Below are 17,988 nucleotides of genomic sequence, written 5' to 3' on the forward strand. Positions count from 1 at the left end.
GAAATTTAAAATAAATTCTTTTTTAATAGAAGGATTGGAAGATAAAGTTTAGAAACACCCCTAGAAAGAGCAAAAAAATAGAGATGAAAATTAAAATACAAACGACTGTATGAAACTAACTGGACTAGTTCAGAAGGTCCAAGAACTAAAAAAAAGTAAACGGGAGAAAAATTATCCCAGAACAAGAGGTCACTGGATTGTCAAACTGAAAAAGCCCACTAAGAGACAGTACAAAGAAAGAAAAGCTTTCATCAAGGCCCATAATTGTGAAACTTGAGAACACACGAACACACACACACACACACACACACAGTCTTACGCTTACAAATTTCTGAGGTAAAATACTTTCCAATCTAGAATTCTATATTCAGCCAAACTTTCAAACAAATGAGTAAAGATATCTTTAGACATGCAAAATTTTTAATTCTAAGGAGTTGTAGGAATGAAAAAAGTGAGTCAATGTGTCAATATTACTCCATTCCTTGCTGTTGGGGAGGATGCAAGCATAGATGCAGAAAGCTGAAGAAGAGAAACCTGGCACTGGCTTAGAACTGGAGGCATCAGTGGACATGACGAGCATGTCCGGCCCTGCAAGAATGAGCACCCAGACCTCGGTTTCTCAACACCATTCCCCGCTGAAGGCCTGATTCCTACTGGGGCGCGGACGGTATGAGATGAACCTGGAACACCTTGTACTGGAAAATGATAAAGTATTTATTCAAGAAATGATGGAAATGTGTCACAAATGACAGAGAAAGTAGCCTGAGAAGGTCCCACTAGCTAAACCTGGAAACATCTGAGCAAAATGACAGCCCACTAAATAAAATCCATGAGTTCATACTGATAAATGGGAAAGAGAGGAGGTTCTTGATTTCAGCACAGCACCCCCCACCAAAATCTTAGAAAAATCAGTTTTGCACCATCATAGTAATAGCTTACTCAAACAAGGATTATCTATGGATGCTAAAAGTAGGGGTTCAAGTTTAATGAGGGATGAGTTATTTCCAGTATCCAATGATCTCCCCACAAATGACTTACTACCAAAAGGAAAGAGTAACTTAACAGTGGAGAAACTTGGTAGATACCACCTAAAGCAAGTATCCAAGTTAATAATGTCAACAATGAAAACACAACATCACATGCCTCCCAGCGAGAAGCTTCAAGCACATAGTGCTTATGTTGTATTCCTGCCAAAAATGCATAGTGTGACTCTAATCACGAGGAAACAGATGAGCCCAGACTGAGGAGGGGCAGTCACAGAATGACTGATCCCTAAACTTCAAAAATGTCAATACCGCGAAAGACAAAGAAAAGCTGAAGAACTGTGGTTCCAGATTAAAGGAGACACATGTAAAAGCTAAAGGAACTAGACTGGCTTCTGAACTTAAAAAAAAAAAAAAGTTGCTATAAAAGGGCATTAATGGAGAAGCAACGTTTGAGTATTTTTAAAAAATGTATCACTGTCACTTTCCAGATTTTGGTAATGATACTGTGATCAGACAACTGACTGCCCTTGTCTTAAGAAATATAGCCCCATGTACTTCGGGGGTAGAGGGGAATGATGTCTGCAACTTATGCTCAGACAGTTCAGAAAAGTATGTATGACCAGAGAGAACGACAAAGCTAATGTGGCAAGATGTTAACTACTGATGAGCCTGGATGAAGACGATTCTTAGGTCCTTCATACTATTCTACAACTTTCCTATAATTTGGAATTATTTCAAAATTAGAAGTGAAAAAACAGAGTATTTTTACTCAATGAGTTACATGTAACTCAATTCTCAGTCAATACCTGTGAGTCCGTGTTTACAAAGGTAAACAGCAGCAATAAACTGGTGGGGGAAACTCACTGGAACCATTCACGAGCCAGAGAAAAGGAACTGAAATACCACCTCTTCGATTCGGAGACACAGAACATTGAAAACTGACGGCAGATGTGTTCATACTGAAAATACTCAGCCACAGAAATGTAAATTTTTCATTTTATTCAAAGTTGGTACATAAATGCTAACATTTCCATAAAATAATTACTATACTTCAGTTACAGGACAAAATACCACAGAAAGGAATATACTTTGCAAGAAATGTAGTTCATCTTAAGTTTCCAAATACTTTTGAAGGCTAATGCAGCAGCTGGCAAAATAACACACAGTACACAAAGAACAGTGTATTTTACAGAGTCAGTAATGAAAACTGACAGCTCTTTAGCAGATCTGCTTCATTTTTTTCATTTTTTAAACAATAACACTTTTAAAAACACATTAAACCAAGATCATACATGTCTATAATTTTAAAAATCAGATTGTATACATACAGTAGGTTAGAATAGTCAAGTTAGAACTGTCATGTATGGTTAACAATCCTAAATCTACAATTTCAATTGTATTCTTTTCAATATGGAAATAACCTGGTTTATATCGAATTCTACTTTCTGCTTGCAACTAAAACACTGCATGACATGGACCCAACTAGTCAAACCTTAAAAAAAAAAAAAAAAAAATGCTGTAGACAATGAAGGGTACACTGGAAATCAGTTTACAATTCAAAAAACTCACCAATAACTCAGCAACTTCATTTATAATCACATTTGGTTTACAATGCATAATTGATGAAATGATACATGTACACAATACACACTACACACCCCCAGTGCACAGACTGGTCTCTTACAGAATATGTGAACAAAGTATAATAGGCAGGACACTGAAAAACATTTTTAAATGTAGACATCTTTTAAAAATGCTTTAATACTTACATATCAAAATTACTAGATAAAAGCAGCAATACTCTGCTGACATTTGGCTTAAAAATAAAGAAATGAATGAAGGGATTTCACAGGATATTAGAAAAGGAATTGGTTTTCTTCTTGAAGAAGACTACTAACTTTTGCACAGCAACTATTTTTGATATCCACCTTATCAAACAAACAAAAACAGCACTGAGAAGCGTAGCACAGTTCATATGTGACTGCCAACGTAGGTCTGGGTAACAGAAAAAGGAACGTCCAAGCGAAGCATGGTAAGTCCCTGCTCTGTTCCTCACCTCTACTGGCAATCTATAAACTGAAGCAATCATGGTGGGGAAAGCAGGGGAACACATTCCATACCATCATCTGACACTAATGTAATATGACCTTATTAAAAAAAATAAAGCTTTTGCATTTTAACAACCCCACAGAAAAATCCATGAGCAAAAGACTTATTGATCTGTTTGCCACTCAAAAGTTAGAGATCTCACAGTGAAATTAGAAAATTCTAATTATACATATTTACACTGCTAGGACTACTTTCACCTAACTAATTAAAGCAATTTTCCATGGAATTATAAACAAAAGATATTCTGACAAAGGAATCTTGAAAAGCATTAAGTTTTTGCAAACTATTTTAAATTTTAAAAACAACATTTAAAGGTACAGAACACGTACGACATAGGACTAACAGGTTATAACCACTTTGCCTTCTCACATATTGCTAAGCCAAAGATGTTCCTCAAACGTCTCCTTTCTCCTGCATTTCTGGGTCTCCTCTCCCCTCATCCCCCAAAGCCTGAAGTTTTACCCTCTAAAATAATGCTGTAGGTACACACCTGGCTACTTTTTGCTGCAGGGGGAATCTTTCCCTCAAAGTGTTCCGGTTTACTCTTCTAAAACATGCCACATTAGTGTACACCAGCTTTAATCTTAATTCCATATATTAGTTGACCAAGTCTTTCCCTAGAAGAGAAATATACAAAAGAGAGGAGAGTGGGAACAAAGGTAGTCAGTTCTCTCCCATTCTGAGTGTTATATTATTGGACATATGGTCAAAACGCAAAACAGATATATTTATTCATTCTTGATCAAAAGGGAGATGGGGCAATGCCAAGTGGAGTTAAAACACATCCTATTCTTTTGCACACACATTCAGATTTCATCTACTCTAGTCCTGAAACGGGTATTGGGACAGGCCAAAGAATCCTTTGGACTCTTACAACCATCGTGAAAAGCGAAAGAGCTCACTTGGCAGATCTGTCTCACATTAACTTGATGCTCAGCACACCTGGATCAAATTCTGCTCTACTAATACGAAGTGCAGTCAAGCACATGAAAAAATAAAGTTAACTTCATATTTTACATACACACCTATACAAACATTAAAGACAAGTAGTATTTGCCCTGTTAAAATGCGAACTTTCTCCATGTTTTTAGTGTACTATTGATGGGAGGTTAAATTTCCTAAAGATTTAAGATAAAAAAACTCCAGTGGCTCTACAGCTTAAAGCAGAATCTGTGTGTCAAACTGTTCCCCCCACCAAAAACCTACAAGTCTGTCCTGTTTCCTTACTTCCAAATTGTAGGAAAGAGCCCACAGACCCCATTTTAGCCAGTAACCCCCAAATATAACTGCAGCATTCTTGACATTTGTATTCTCTCCCTCCACCAAAGAAATACAAACTTACTCAAAATACTACATTGAATTACTTATCCTGTAGGACCCATAGCATAGATACCTCACCGTCCCAGGCTTTCAATACTGTGGTCTGCCATCCTAACAACTCCCCAGACACACACACCTGGCGGGCTTTACGACTGGCACTTGTGGGTACGAGAATACTGTTAGTCTTGTGCTTTCTACATGTGGAGATACACACACGTGTGAAAATGATTTTGTGCTTTCTATGGACCTTTACTTGAAGCTTTTTCCCTATCACAGAATGTGAAACTGTGGTCACATACAAGTTCTCAAATACCTATCAAACCTACACTGGAAAACGATAAAGTTAAAATATATTCACAGAATTAATATAAGTAACCTTATATTTTTTAATTAAGGAAATAGAAGAAACAAATATAGATAAATAAATAACATTTAAGCGGCAACATGAATTAGAGCTTCCTGGTTTCTTTGAACCTAAATACAGGCTGCATATAAAGTATGTAAATATAATTTTTTTTTTTACTTCCTTCACTAGTTATAACAAAATTTAAAAAGAGAAATTGTAACAAGAATTTTCAATCAAGAAAGGGAAAGGTATGAAATAGCAGAGTCAATACTGGCAACCAGAAGGCACTAATCAAAACACACAAATTTCAGAAGCTTATTATATATTATGGAATACCCTATACATTGGCCTTTGCCAATCTGGGATTTCAGGAACAGCGATGAGCTTAATTTCAGTTTCCAACTATTATAACAAAAACCAAAAAAAAGTGAAAAGTGAGTTATTAAGAACATTTCACTTGAAGTTTAAGTCTAGGTTACACTGGTAGATTGGAAAATTATCCAGACTGGTTTAGCCCAGTGGCCATAACAAAGGGTAAACACTCCCTCACCCAACAGCACTAGGACACAAGGTGAATTTACCAAGATATAAATGTAAGTCTCCAGTGAGGCTCTGGTTATCTGCTAGTTGTCAACTTGTGCTGCTGCCCAAATCAATGAAACCTGTATTTCCCCTACTGACAGAGCTCTCTGCAAACCGTCTGGAACTGGCAGGGGTGGGGGTGTTATCATCCTGGGGGACAATTCCGGGAGAGCTCCACTGAGGAGAGCAAAGCCACCGCTGCCACACCAAGAGGACTCTGAGACCACTGTGCTCTGTGCCTTGACTTGCACTTCAGGGGCTTTATTTATTCCAGCATCCCGCTCTTCAAACATGCTACATGAATCCAGGTGACCAAACCAAACTTAAGAAGTTGTTACACAAAATAAGGTTAACGGCTTAAGTTAACAGCTTCAGATTATGTATGGTACTGCTCTAGAAAGTCAAGTTCATGAGATGAGTAATGATACAGATACATCAAATGTTTTTTATTTCTGAGTAAAAGACTGTATGCCAATGGTTAAGGTAGTTAGTTATCAGATAAATGGGGTGCTTATTACACCCAAAACAAAAAACTAAATCCTATCTTACAAAGGATTTGAGATGGAAACAGAAATATAAATTCCATTAATTCTCACAACATTCCTTTAAAGGTGAATCAGTAGTTTAAAGCCTTATTCCCAGCACTGGAAAGGGAAGTTGAAACAAAAACACTTCTGTGACTAAGTGAATAATGGTGTGGGATTCAGCACTGGCAAAGCCTATTAAGTATTTCAAACCTTAGCTAAATTCTGTTCTAGGAATCAAAGGAGCTGAACACCTAGTCAGTCTTCCAACAGAGGGGAGAGTTTGACAAAAAGCACACCGAATTAAGAGAAGTGACCTTAATGGAAGAAAAGGAGTTTGCAGCCCTGAGTTAAGTCAACCAAGTCTCAGGGAGTAAGTGGATGGAGGAATCAGAAGATTACTTCTCGTATAATCCATCTTCATACCTAACTAGTACAAAGGGTTTCTATAGATGCCAACTGACTAGTTCAAACTTTTTACCTTTAATTACAGCAAGAACAAAGCTTTCTGGCATCAAAACAAACTCTGTTCCTCTCAGCACTGTGATACCATCATTTCAAAGGGACTCATGAATTTTAACTATTGCTGCCTCCCTAATTTTCGAAAAAGGAGTTTTGAGAATTAAATACTGATGAATTCATAGGGCTTTTACTAGTAATAAACATAAAACTGAGAAAATCATTTCTTGAGAATTAACAGTTTAAGCTAATAGAAATTTGGTATTATTTAAACACAACTATATTTAATGAATCATTTGGATCGAGTTTTCAAAACTGGGACAAAGCAGCACTTTTGCAAACCATGGCAATAAGCCTGAAAGTGCATTAAACTGACAAAAGATCAAAACAAGAATTTGATAAGTGTTGAAAAGGAAGAATAGGTGAAGAATTAAAGTGAAAAAGAGAAATAAGAGGAAAGACCAGTCTCTCTGAATGGTAGGTGGGTATACACAAAAATGGAAATATACCCCATCTGGAAAGTCTACTCAGCTAATGTCAACATTGAAATGACTTAAGCAATTTAACATCTGGCTAATGAGAAATCTTACGAATACTGAAGCCTAAAAGCATTTTTTTTCTAAAGTATCACTTCAAATATCAGTCATTTTAACCTCAAATATGTTAATAAACTCATACTTTACAATGTTTAACATCAAACCAGGGTTTAATGGGCTGGCTGTTCCTCACTAGTACCCTAATCTGTAGGGGGAGGGGTTTAAACTAGCTGATAGCCAAGATGCTTCAAGTTCTAGAATTCAATGAATATAATTCTATGCACACTTTTAAGCTAATGCTTATCATTTAACCAACTTGTTCAGTCTGTATCACCCAGGTGCTTCTCAGCATCTCACTCTCTAGTTTTTTTTATTTCTTAGGCAAATTTTGTCCTGGCAAGTCTCTGTAGTCACATAATTTAACAGGAATGGTCTTCATACATCTCTCAACCCATACCTGGGGAATGGTGAGGTCTCACTACTAGATACCCACATGGTCCTTTCCAGCCACCATACCTCAGATGAAAATGACAGTGATGACAGATGAAAGTGAAGTATAAGGAAAGCAAGTAAGCTGAATACTGCCAAGTGCGGACACTGGCAGGTCTAACCTTTTAATAGCTAATAATATAGCCAGTCTTCAGGGTGATAAGGAATGAGAGTAAGAACCCATAGGCTATATTAAATGATAATCAGAGAGAGGGGAAGATCCATGCACCCAGTATAGGAAGAAAGTGATGGACTGAGAAATACAGAAACTTAAAGACGAACAGCCCTGGACAAGATTTTTCAGCTTCCCTCACCCCTACTTAGACTCAGGTTAGAGAACTGAGTTAACAACCTTTCCACTCAATTCTTAAAATGTGAAGTTTCACAAGTGATGAGTCCCTGCTAATTACTTCAGGTGCCATCCCTAAGAGCTATGGCTACGTGACCAAAAAGACACTGGCTCCTTTGAGCCGAGAGAAAAGGAAGCTTTGGGAGATGGATCAGAACTGCTGAATTTAGGCTTAAGGACAAAGCACCACTGCTATTGCTTGATGCTTCTCTAACCTAGTGATAACCTCACCAGGAAAAAAACAGCCAGGGAAAAAGACTGGCTCAGCGATTTCAAAAGCCACTTACTATGTTGGGGTTGCAGGACAAAAAATTCTTAGATGAACAGAGAAATTAGAGGTCCCATGAAGGAATCAATATACTCATTCTGCAGACCAGAGTAACAAGCTCTTCTCATTAGATCTTGAGACTAAGATTGCTTGAGAGGACAAAAATCTAAGAAATGGGGATACCATTAACAGCAGATAAGACATTATTTTTCTCCACCTTTGAAGACCAAAAGGTCTTCATTTTTGACTCTTAGCTAACTATTTTAGTCACTACCACTCTTAGTCAATTCTGAACCTTAGCTTAAGCCAATATAAAAATATATACATGTTAATGTCTAGAGATCAATGACATCATTTAGGACCCATTTAGTTAAAATATGAACATTTTGCTAGCTTAAGATAGACCATGTATCATTCCATGAACAGTCATTCTAATGAAATATAGACTGAAGAACGGTCCCCTGAAATGAAGTTGCAATCAGAATTCACATACTTTCAAGCACATTATCTATTACTGGGAAGCAGTAAGGACAAGCTCGAGGGACTTCAGTCTAAATAAAGTGAAGTTTATACTGGCAAGAATAAACAATCCTAATGGATATGCTAATAGTCATTCCTTATTTACAGGCATTAGTACTCTAAACTTGACTTACTTCTATATACACACAAATAGACACACGATGATGTATTTTATGTATCATACTAACAAGAGCAGAGAGAAGGTAAGGGGACCCTACTAATCCAAAGTATTAGGAATCAACATTAAATAAGGGGGGAATCTACATAAACACCACGTATTATGCTGTAAATAAACAGAGTAAGAAGGCTGCCCAGCCAATGTGTAAATCCTCACTACTGACTTACACAGCAGTGTGTTCACAGTCAAAGAAAATTGTAATTCCAATTTGAATGCCAATTTGAAAATCTAAGATCCTATTATTTTCCCAAATACCGAAATGTTGTCACAAAGGAAGAACAGTTCTTTGAGAAAAGAAAAGGACAAACCATAGACACACCACGAATCCAGATTGGACGCCTGGCTTTCTGTTCTTCCCAGTGGACTTGGTAACCTCGGAATGTCACAGCCTCAGCCTCCATACAAGAAAAGAATGGTCCCTATTTATTTGGCCCCCAACTTAAAACTTTAAGAATGAAATTGAGAAAAAAAATTCTACAAGGCACTCTAAACTCTCAGGAATCATGCTATTCATACATTAATTGTTTTTTCATCTACAGACTCAGTCCATCAGAAAGCCTCCTGGAGATGGGAAGACATTATGCTACCTGATAATTTCTAAACTCAACTTTGGACTAATCATGTCCATCACAATGAAACTTGTTTATAGAATACAAAAAATTTAAAGTCATTGGGACTGAGTTTTGATTCAAAATCTACAAAAGTACCTAAAAAAGTAGTAATTTCCCTAAATGTAAGCTTAATAAAATCATGCAATTTAAAAAGTATCAGATTACAGAAAAGTCAAAGAAAGTAGATACACAATTAGTTCCCTTCATCTGTCATGGAGTTTTGAAAAAGGACAGGGTTGCACACACACAGACACAGAACTACATCATCTGGAGCGCTTCGCTCTAACAGCTTTTGTACCCTGTCCTCTGAAGGGGAATTAGCCTGTGAAAAAGAGGTTCGCATCTACGAAGGTTGCAACTGTGTACAAAGCCATGTCAAGATAAAGGGTCCTATAATTATACAAGTCCTGTAATATCCTCCACAAGACACCCCACTAAACCCAGAAGTTCTTATTCGTGGCACCTCTTGAACATGCTACCCATTCTACAGAAAGACTACACTGACAACCTACCCAGGGCAAAGCATGCACCGAGTCTTCAGTTACTGATGCCCAGTTTGCACTGAAACATCCTCATGCTCTAAGTCACAGGGACTTTTTAAGCGAAAATATAGAGGCCGGGTACAGATGGCAAGTCTTCTGAAAAAACAAAAAAGGGATAGCAAGGAAAAGAACTTATCAAGAATACAATATGATCTCAGAATTAAATTTTCCATCTAAAAACTCAACCTCAATATATCGTGATCTAACCAAGCAGGGCAACCCCACACAAAGGCAGTGTCAACTTTTCTTCAAATTTCTGGATACATCTTCCAACTGGATCTACTTGGGAAGACATATGGCTAATAAAAAATGTTACCAAATGATAAGAACATATCTAGAGACTCGGTGGAGTATGAGTAATCAACCACCTGTTTAGAGTAAATTGATCAAACACTGCTTACGGGCTGCTGATTCCCAAACTCTATATAAACAACCTAGATTTGGTCAATAAAAGTGGGGATCATCAGCAACGTTTACTTCATCTTCTCCCCCATAGTCATTTAACAATACAATCACGACATCTAACTTTATAAAGACAGACTTGGTAGTCATTTGAATATGATTCACTAAATGTCAGTTAAAATAGGAAGAAAAAAAAGGAACCGGAACAAACTTTTTTCCAACATTCCATATACTGGTGGTACAAGAACAGCTCCAGGAAGACAGTCTTCTTCCTTTCTTTTGGCAGTCAGAATCCATAGGCTCACGCTAACAAAATGAACCTGGCAAGTAACTAACTTCTCCTGAAACAAGTACCCCACTAGCACATTTAGTTAGATTTTCAGTACATAATTGATTACACAATGTCTACAAATTCAGTTTGTTTGGTTTTTTAAATGGTAGTAGAGATTACAGAGACAAAAAAATTTGGAAATGAGCAAGTCTTCTACTTCACGTTAAGGTCTACCAAGATTTGGCAGCGCAGAGCGTTTACCTTATTCATGATATCCTAGCATGTGTTCTGCTCTAAGTGCTCTATGAGAATAATTGGTCTCTCCTGACTTTGGTATGAAAAATTTTAAACCACATTTGCACAATTCAGTCTGTTAAACAAGTTTTGCTTCATTTAGGTTGAAATTTTACTTTCATCCATCTCTGGGAAAATAAAGTCTTGCAAACAGATGATTTTCTGCTAAGTAAAATTTGGCTAAAACCTACAGCGTAAACAATGCCTGAGAGATGCAACAGTTAAGTGTTTTTTCAAAGACCAGTATTTTCTTAAGTTAGTGTGTCTCATCACATCCTTAAGTTCATAAGGAGAAATAAACAAACATGAAAATCCCAAGTGAACACACAGCAACAAGTCCGACGTTCAGTACGAGTGTGACCTGTGGCGGCTCCTCCAACATCTGTAAGCAGACAGCCTCCTCTTCCATCAGGTCTCTCAGGCTCCGCTTACTGAGGCTCTTACTCTTAAAGCCACAGAACCAATCTATGAACTTCCAGTACCGGCTTCCATCCTCGGTTTCTTTCTTCCTCTCTTTCTCGCCCATGAGAGCCGCTTGCCCATTGGAATACGCATCCACTGGTGTTTCCGCCTCTGAATGACCTAAGGAGGCCACTGGGTTGCCCTCTTCTCTGCAGGTCACCAAGAGATTAATATCCTCGGGCTGAAGGCCCTTAATGCTATCCTCAGATTTCCCGTTGGGAATGATGTGGTTGATGGCCTCACTATTCTCACTGCATCTCAGGATGCTCTTCTCTTGCATTTTGTACGGTTCGTCTTTCGGGGAGCAGCTTTCCTTCACCACCAGGCTCTTCTTCGACCAAAAAGTGGTGGTACGAATCTGTTCCTTCGTGGGAGGTGAAGTGAGAAGGCTAACAATTACAGTAATGAGTCCTGTGACCCAAAACAAGGCTGTGGCCACATACATATAATGAATGTCTTTGATGAATTCTGGCCTGTTATCAGGTTGGTCACATTCTGGGGCACGGTAGGCAAAGGCCAGTGTCAAACGAACTGCTCCAAGAACAAAGCCAGCCATTCCACCATAGAAAGCCCCTTGTTCATTGCAGCGCTTCCAGAAAATGGCCAGAAGGAACAGGGCCGCAACTGGAGGCGTCAGGTAATCTGCTACCTCCTGAATGTAAAGGTACATCTGGCCTCCTTGCATCTCCACAATGATTGGCACCCATGCAATGCTGATCACCACCATAAAAGCCACGAAAATCCTCCCCACGATCATCAGTTCCCGGGAGCTTGCACTCTTGCGGATGAGTTTGTACACATCGAGGGTGAATATGGTGCTGGCACTGTTAAAGATAGAGTCCAAGTCACTCATCAGAGCTGCAATCATCACTGCCATCATCAGGCCCCGGAGGCCCACGGGAACCAGCTTCATCACCAGGCGTGGATAAGCAATATTAGAGCAGCCAGCTCTGCTTCCACACACTTGCATGCAGTGCTCTGGGTTGATGCAAGCTATGTCATCAGCAAACAGTATCCTAGAAATCATTCCTGGGACAACTATGATAAACATTGGCAGAAGCTTCAAGAAGCCAGCCATTAGAGTAGAGCCTTTGGCATGCGCAATGTTTTTAGCCGCTAGGACCCTCTGCACGATGACTTGGTCAGCACACCAGTACCACACTGAAGCTGGGGTCTGCCCAAGAATGAATCCAGGCCAAGGAACATCTTCATCTGTTGGATTCCGCAACATTTTCAGTGCATCTTTCTTAGGGTCGACATTACAAGAATTCGTGTTGGAAAGGTTGTATGTCAACAAGATGGAAGTGACATTGGGTGAGGCCAACATGTACCTTCTCTTAACTTCCTCAAACCCGCCAACCTCCATCATGCTAATGACCATAAGCGTGAGGGCCCCAATGATCATGAGCAGAGCCTGCAGAGTGTCTGTGTAGATCACCGCCACGAGGCCTCCGGTGACGGTCAGCAAAGCAGTCATGCTAATCAGCAGGATGACAGACACATAGAGATTCCAACCCAAAGACTCCTGGATAAAAAGGGCGCCCGAATACAGGTCCACTGAGAGCTTGGTGAATATATAGAGAATTAGAGACAAGGCTGCAAAATAGACCTGAATCCTATGGCCACCAAACCGCTTGGACAAGTACTCAGGCATGGTGTATACCCCTGACCGGATGTAAATTGGGATGAAAACCCATCCCAGAAGTTGCAAAAGCAGTAAGGCATTGAATTCCCATGCGCCTACTGCAAATCCACTTGCAGCTCCAGATCCTGCCAGCCCAATGAAGTGCTCACTGCCAATATTGCTCACAAACAGGGAGGCACCGATCGCTACCCAGGTCATGGAGCGCCCGGCCAGGAAGTATCCACTCACGGTGCTCCTATTGGATTTCCACATGGCAAAGAAACCAATGCACAGGACCAGGACAAAATACAGGGCCACTACGGCAATGTCTGCTGTCTCCAGCACAGCCCTCATTTTGGAAACTTTGTGAATAAAAGTGTCCAATGACGGGAGTGTCCGACTTTTTATTGACTCATTAGTACCCCAGCCAAGTCTGTAAACCATACGTGAACCGGACTACACAGAGCAACAGAGCAGGTCAAAGTCTTTGTCCTTTGGTTTGCTGTCTTGATGGTGGTGGTTGTGATAAACTTTGAAGGAGACAGTTTAAATTTTCCTCCGCTTCTTAATTGGAATTGAGAACTTAGCTCGTACTCTTAATCCACTCTCCACAAGACCATCAGCATTTACTCAGGTGCTGGAGGAGAAATTCTGAGTTGCAGCTAAGTCTAGTGAAGCCTACTGAACCAACCCTGCAAGGCAGCAAAGACAAAAGACAAAGATTGAATTAGAGGAGTGTCTCACCAAGTGATGAGGAAACTTTTCAGTCTAGCAAAACGGCGCAACAAGACATTCTTTATGAAAAGAAAAAAAACTTTCAAAATATACTTCAGTTCCACAGAAAAGACAAATCTATACTATCACAAGTCAGTGAGAATATTTACCATTTTGAACTAAGAACAAAAATTCATCGACCCCATAACTAAGTGGCCTAACTTCTATAGCAACTAAACCGCCTGCCCTGACACTGCCCTTTCTTGCCCTGCTGTGGTAGTCTCACATTAGAATAGGCACCAAGATCTTGAAGCACCTTAAACAGGGAGGAAAAACACTAATTATTCATAAGAGCACCAAAATGAATCTTCAAATATTATGAATCTAAAGAGTAACATACTTTATAACCAGTTAGGTTCCTGGATGGAAATGGCAGGTGCTGTTTACTATGTGTTACCATTTACCCCCAAACAGAAAACCAAGTATTGCTTAGTCTGTGCAAATCTGTTACAAAATTTTTCTAGATTCCTACTCAAAATGTACATCTGTACTAGTTATAATACAGGAACCTAGAAATTATGAGATGACTCCTGCCCTAAAGGAAAAAAAAAGACATTCCACACACAAAAAACTAGGAACATGAAATTTATAAAACCCTAGAATTTTATTCTTTCTGCTACCTATAAGACATTGGATAATTAAAAAAAAAAAAGTTCAAAAAGGTAATTTCCTTCCCTTCCTTTTCATCAGGCAACTAGTTCCAGGAGAATCTGTGAGAGGACAAAAGCACTGACTCAACGTTTGATTTTGTTGAATATTTTTTCCTTTTAATGCTTTCTTGTTGAAGGGTATAGGAAGCAAAGAGAGGAGGGAGAAGGAAAATTTTTCTGGAAGACTGAAAAATAATTTGATTTTTATTATATCTTCCAAACCTCAACGAAACAGACATCTGTCAACCATTAGATAATAAATCATCTTCAATAAGTCAATCAGGTCTTTTTCAGTCCTAGATTAAGAAAATCACTCTGAAAAACATTTAAATTTATCCAAAATTGAGTTTATGAATTCGATGGTTTTTCTCCCGGGAAAGAGACAAATTCTGAATCTTCAAAGTTAATTATAATTGTAACTGACAGGTCAATATGAAAAACATTTTGCTATTGAACCTAATGCCTTCCACACAGTGATTTCTACTTTTGTAATAAGGCAACCTTACAGTGTGAAATGTTTTTCTATGCTTGACGAAGCAGATGCTTTTGATGAATCTAGGCATTTTCTTTAAATATCAGTAGCAAATTTAAGTTCTATAAATAACAGTAAAGCCACTCTTTTCAAAACTATTTGTAGACCATAGTACTAAAAACTAAAAAACACACCTTTCACTGGCTAAGAGTTGGAAATACTGCCTAAAGTTAAATGCCCTGCCAAATTAGGTTATTAGGTCTAATTCATAAAGCTTCCTAGATAGAAACATCTTAATCCCATCTTTATGCCTTTTTTAAGCATAATGTACTACAATAATTATAATAAGAAAACTGATCAACACCCTTCTTCCTAAAAGCCAGTGTCAATAATGACTGACATAAATAAAACTGCCAGACAAAAGCCTAAAATACACCAAAAGTTGGGATTTGTATCGCTTCATATTTGCCAAATCCTAAAAGTGGTCAGATTTCTATGACCACTTTTCCCACCCCAAAAGCTTTCTAGTTTAAAAAAAAAAAAAAAAAGTGGACATTATTTAGGAAGAACCACCCAGATTTTTAACAAAATCTAATCAGATGTCTAATAAACATTAATTATTTAACAGCGTACCTTTAGTGTTTCAGTGTAAGGGTCAGGTCCTTAATTACACTGAAAACAACTGCTGGCAGTTATGAAACCCTGCCTTCAGCAAAGCTCCCTGCTACCCAACATCCAAGCCATACCCTCGCCACTCGTTTCCACTTCACAGAGGAGCCTAGCTCACGCACTGGTCAGAGGACCCTTTCAGGTGTCGCTCTTCTCAATGGCAGTAGTGGACCATGTGTTTCCCCAAGAAGGGACAAACACCCAGAGTTGGTTTTTTTTTGGAGGCGAGGTGGAGTGAGGTGTGTGTTGTAGCAGCCACTGCAGCAGCTTATCTGTTCAGAGAACAAAATGCTTAGAAACAAAACAAGCACTTCCTTTCTCCATCACTGTGAAGCACTGCTCGTATCAATAACAGTTTTTCACTGTCAACATCCCGCTCTCTGATGAATGCTCAGACTAACTGAAATTCCCATGCTAGGTCTAACCTCTAACTTCTCTAGAAAGCAGGTGAGCTAGAGAGAAAAGATGCTCTGCCCAGGGAGAGCAGCAGGAGTGGCCACACACTAGCTAAGACGGAGGTAACTCCTCCTGCCTACGCCTCCTCAGACTCCTCAAAGCCACTGCTGGCAGTCCCAGCTCACTGGATACCATACCAGTCTGTGGGCAGGTTTAAGATTTTTCCAGTTTAAACAAAAAAAATCCAGAGACCAGCACCTGGTATAGACTGAAAAAAGAAAAACAAAATAAAACCAAAAAGAGGTCAATTTAGTTTGTAGAAAAATATAAAATACTATAATACAATGTGGCTACATTACACATTCTAATCATGAACAGATTGTCACAGCCTTGAACTTCATTCAGTCTTTTAGAAGATAAACTGTGCATTCCTTAAAAATGATCCCAAGTAAGATATGCCATATAAGTTTTACATATTTTTTCTTTCTTTTAAAGCAGCAAACATTTCTGCAACAAAAATACAGTCGTCCCTCTGTGCCCCCGGGGGACTGGTTCCAGGCCCCCCCCCCATACCAAAATCCCTCACGCTCAAGTGTCTTATATACAATGACATAGAAGCCGCATAGAACCTATGTCGGCACACAGGCTACATCAGGGCACGCCTATGTACACATCACTTCATTTGAGTGGCTTCAGCGTACTCAGCACATGGCAAATGCAAGTTTTGCTTTATGGAACTTTCCGGGATTCTTTTTCCCCAAAATATTTTCGATCCATGGGTGAATCAGCAAATGAGAAACCTGTGGAGGAAAGGCTGACTATGCTATGGATATTACCCAAAGTTCCTTTATTTTTACGAAGAATATACATGGAAAATGTTTTCCTTCAGTTATAATGAATCTTTTTTATGTTTTTCTATTTCTAGGACTAAGCTGGTTCACAGTTCCAGTAAATCTCTTTAAGTGAGAAATGTGGGAAAAGTAATAAAATCGATACAGTAATGTTAAGTGTGTGGGTTGGTACATTTTTAAGAAAACAGTTGTTTCTATAATGAGAGTAATATTTGTAGAATGTACAAAGAAATGGTCCCCTAGTGGCAATCAGTAGAATAGATTTAGACAAATCTCAAACACAAGAATGTTTTGAAACAGAACAGACTCCCCTTCCCCCCCAAAAAGGGCTTCCTTCTCAGAAAGTAATGTTTTATTGATAGTGTTCCACAAAATTAGAATACAATTTTGATACTGTTTCAGGTACTTAGATGAATTAAATTACAACTGAAGAATTAATCCAAATAGAAGTATACATGAGTTATTTGCTGTGTTTGAACAAGAAATAGGAAAATAAGACCAAATTTAAATCTGCAATGAAACTCCTTCAGGTAATATAATCAAAATGCAATTAGTTAGAATGACCAAATCCAATGCTTTTCTTCTAATATCTAGGGCAACCATATAATTTCTCTTCCAAACTAAGACATTATTCCTGGACAACCTGTAAAATCCAGGACATATGGCCACTCTATCCACAAAGAAAGTCATTTGTCACAGAAACGAGAGAACAAGAAAAACAATCCCCATCAGGGCTCCAAGTCATCATAACTGCATTGAGGCACGTGGGCTTAAAAAGGGTAAAACACGGTGACCCTAAAAGTGCCCAAACAGCATTTTTGGCTTTGGAGTTGATTTACGCGCCACACTCTCAAATGACAATCTGAACAGGCCCCATCCAGCACTATCGATAATAGGCTTGCCCAGTCTTGGCCCTATTCTGATCCAATGAAAAATATTAACTAGCTGGTAAAAGATCGTTAGTTTAAGGTGTACAGAACCCAGAGATACTGCAGAAAAGTTACATGAGCAGGTGGCATGGTCAAGAAATCAGACAAGCTCTGAAGAGCTGGGTTCCAAGCTCTGTCACTTCCTAACTGCAGGATTTTAGACAAAGAATCTCTGAGCCTCAACTCTATCACTTGTAAAAATGAAATTACCACCCAGCTCCTAATGGTTTAATTAAGGAGTAACTAACATATAGAAAGCATGTAATATTGCCCAGTGCAAGAGGCAGGTGCTCAATAAATGTCACTTTACCTTTCACAACTTGTAGAGACTGGAAGTGATATCAGCTTCTAATTAAACTGTCAACTATATGCCAAG

The 17,988-nt window shown here is 38.7% G+C and overlaps 2 protein-coding genes across 4 annotated transcripts in view; both read right to left on the minus strand.

The window, feature by feature from the left end:
- Positions 1-17,988, minus strand: part of MRPS6 (mitochondrial ribosomal protein S6) — a 67,862-nt gene that overhangs the window by 31,923 nt on the left and 17,951 nt on the right. The gene's annotated exons all lie outside the window — the stretch shown is intronic.
- Positions 1-17,988, minus strand: part of SLC5A3 (solute carrier family 5 member 3) — a 50,412-nt gene that overhangs the window by 14,475 nt on the left and 17,949 nt on the right. The window contains exons 2-3 of one of the 3 annotated variants that reach the window (XR_012493991.1): positions 10,753-13,563; positions 1,971-3,712 (exon numbers count right to left, since the gene is read on the minus strand). Coding sequence is in view for 1 of the 3 variants with exons in the window: in XM_019730249.2 (XP_019585808.1) it covers positions 11,069-13,315 (2,247 nt within the window). In the remaining 2 variants the exon portion in view is untranslated. Of the gene's footprint in view, positions 1-1,970; positions 13,564-17,988 lie in introns of those variants that run through there. The other 2 variants (XR_012493989.1, XM_019730249.2) reach the window with 2 other exon arrangements.

Source organism: Rhinolophus sinicus, linkage group LG01 (genome assembly GCF_036562045.2).
Source record: "Rhinolophus sinicus isolate RSC01 linkage group LG01, ASM3656204v1, whole genome shotgun sequence".
Lineage (NCBI taxonomy): Eukaryota > Metazoa > Chordata > Mammalia > Chiroptera > Rhinolophidae > Rhinolophus > Rhinolophus sinicus.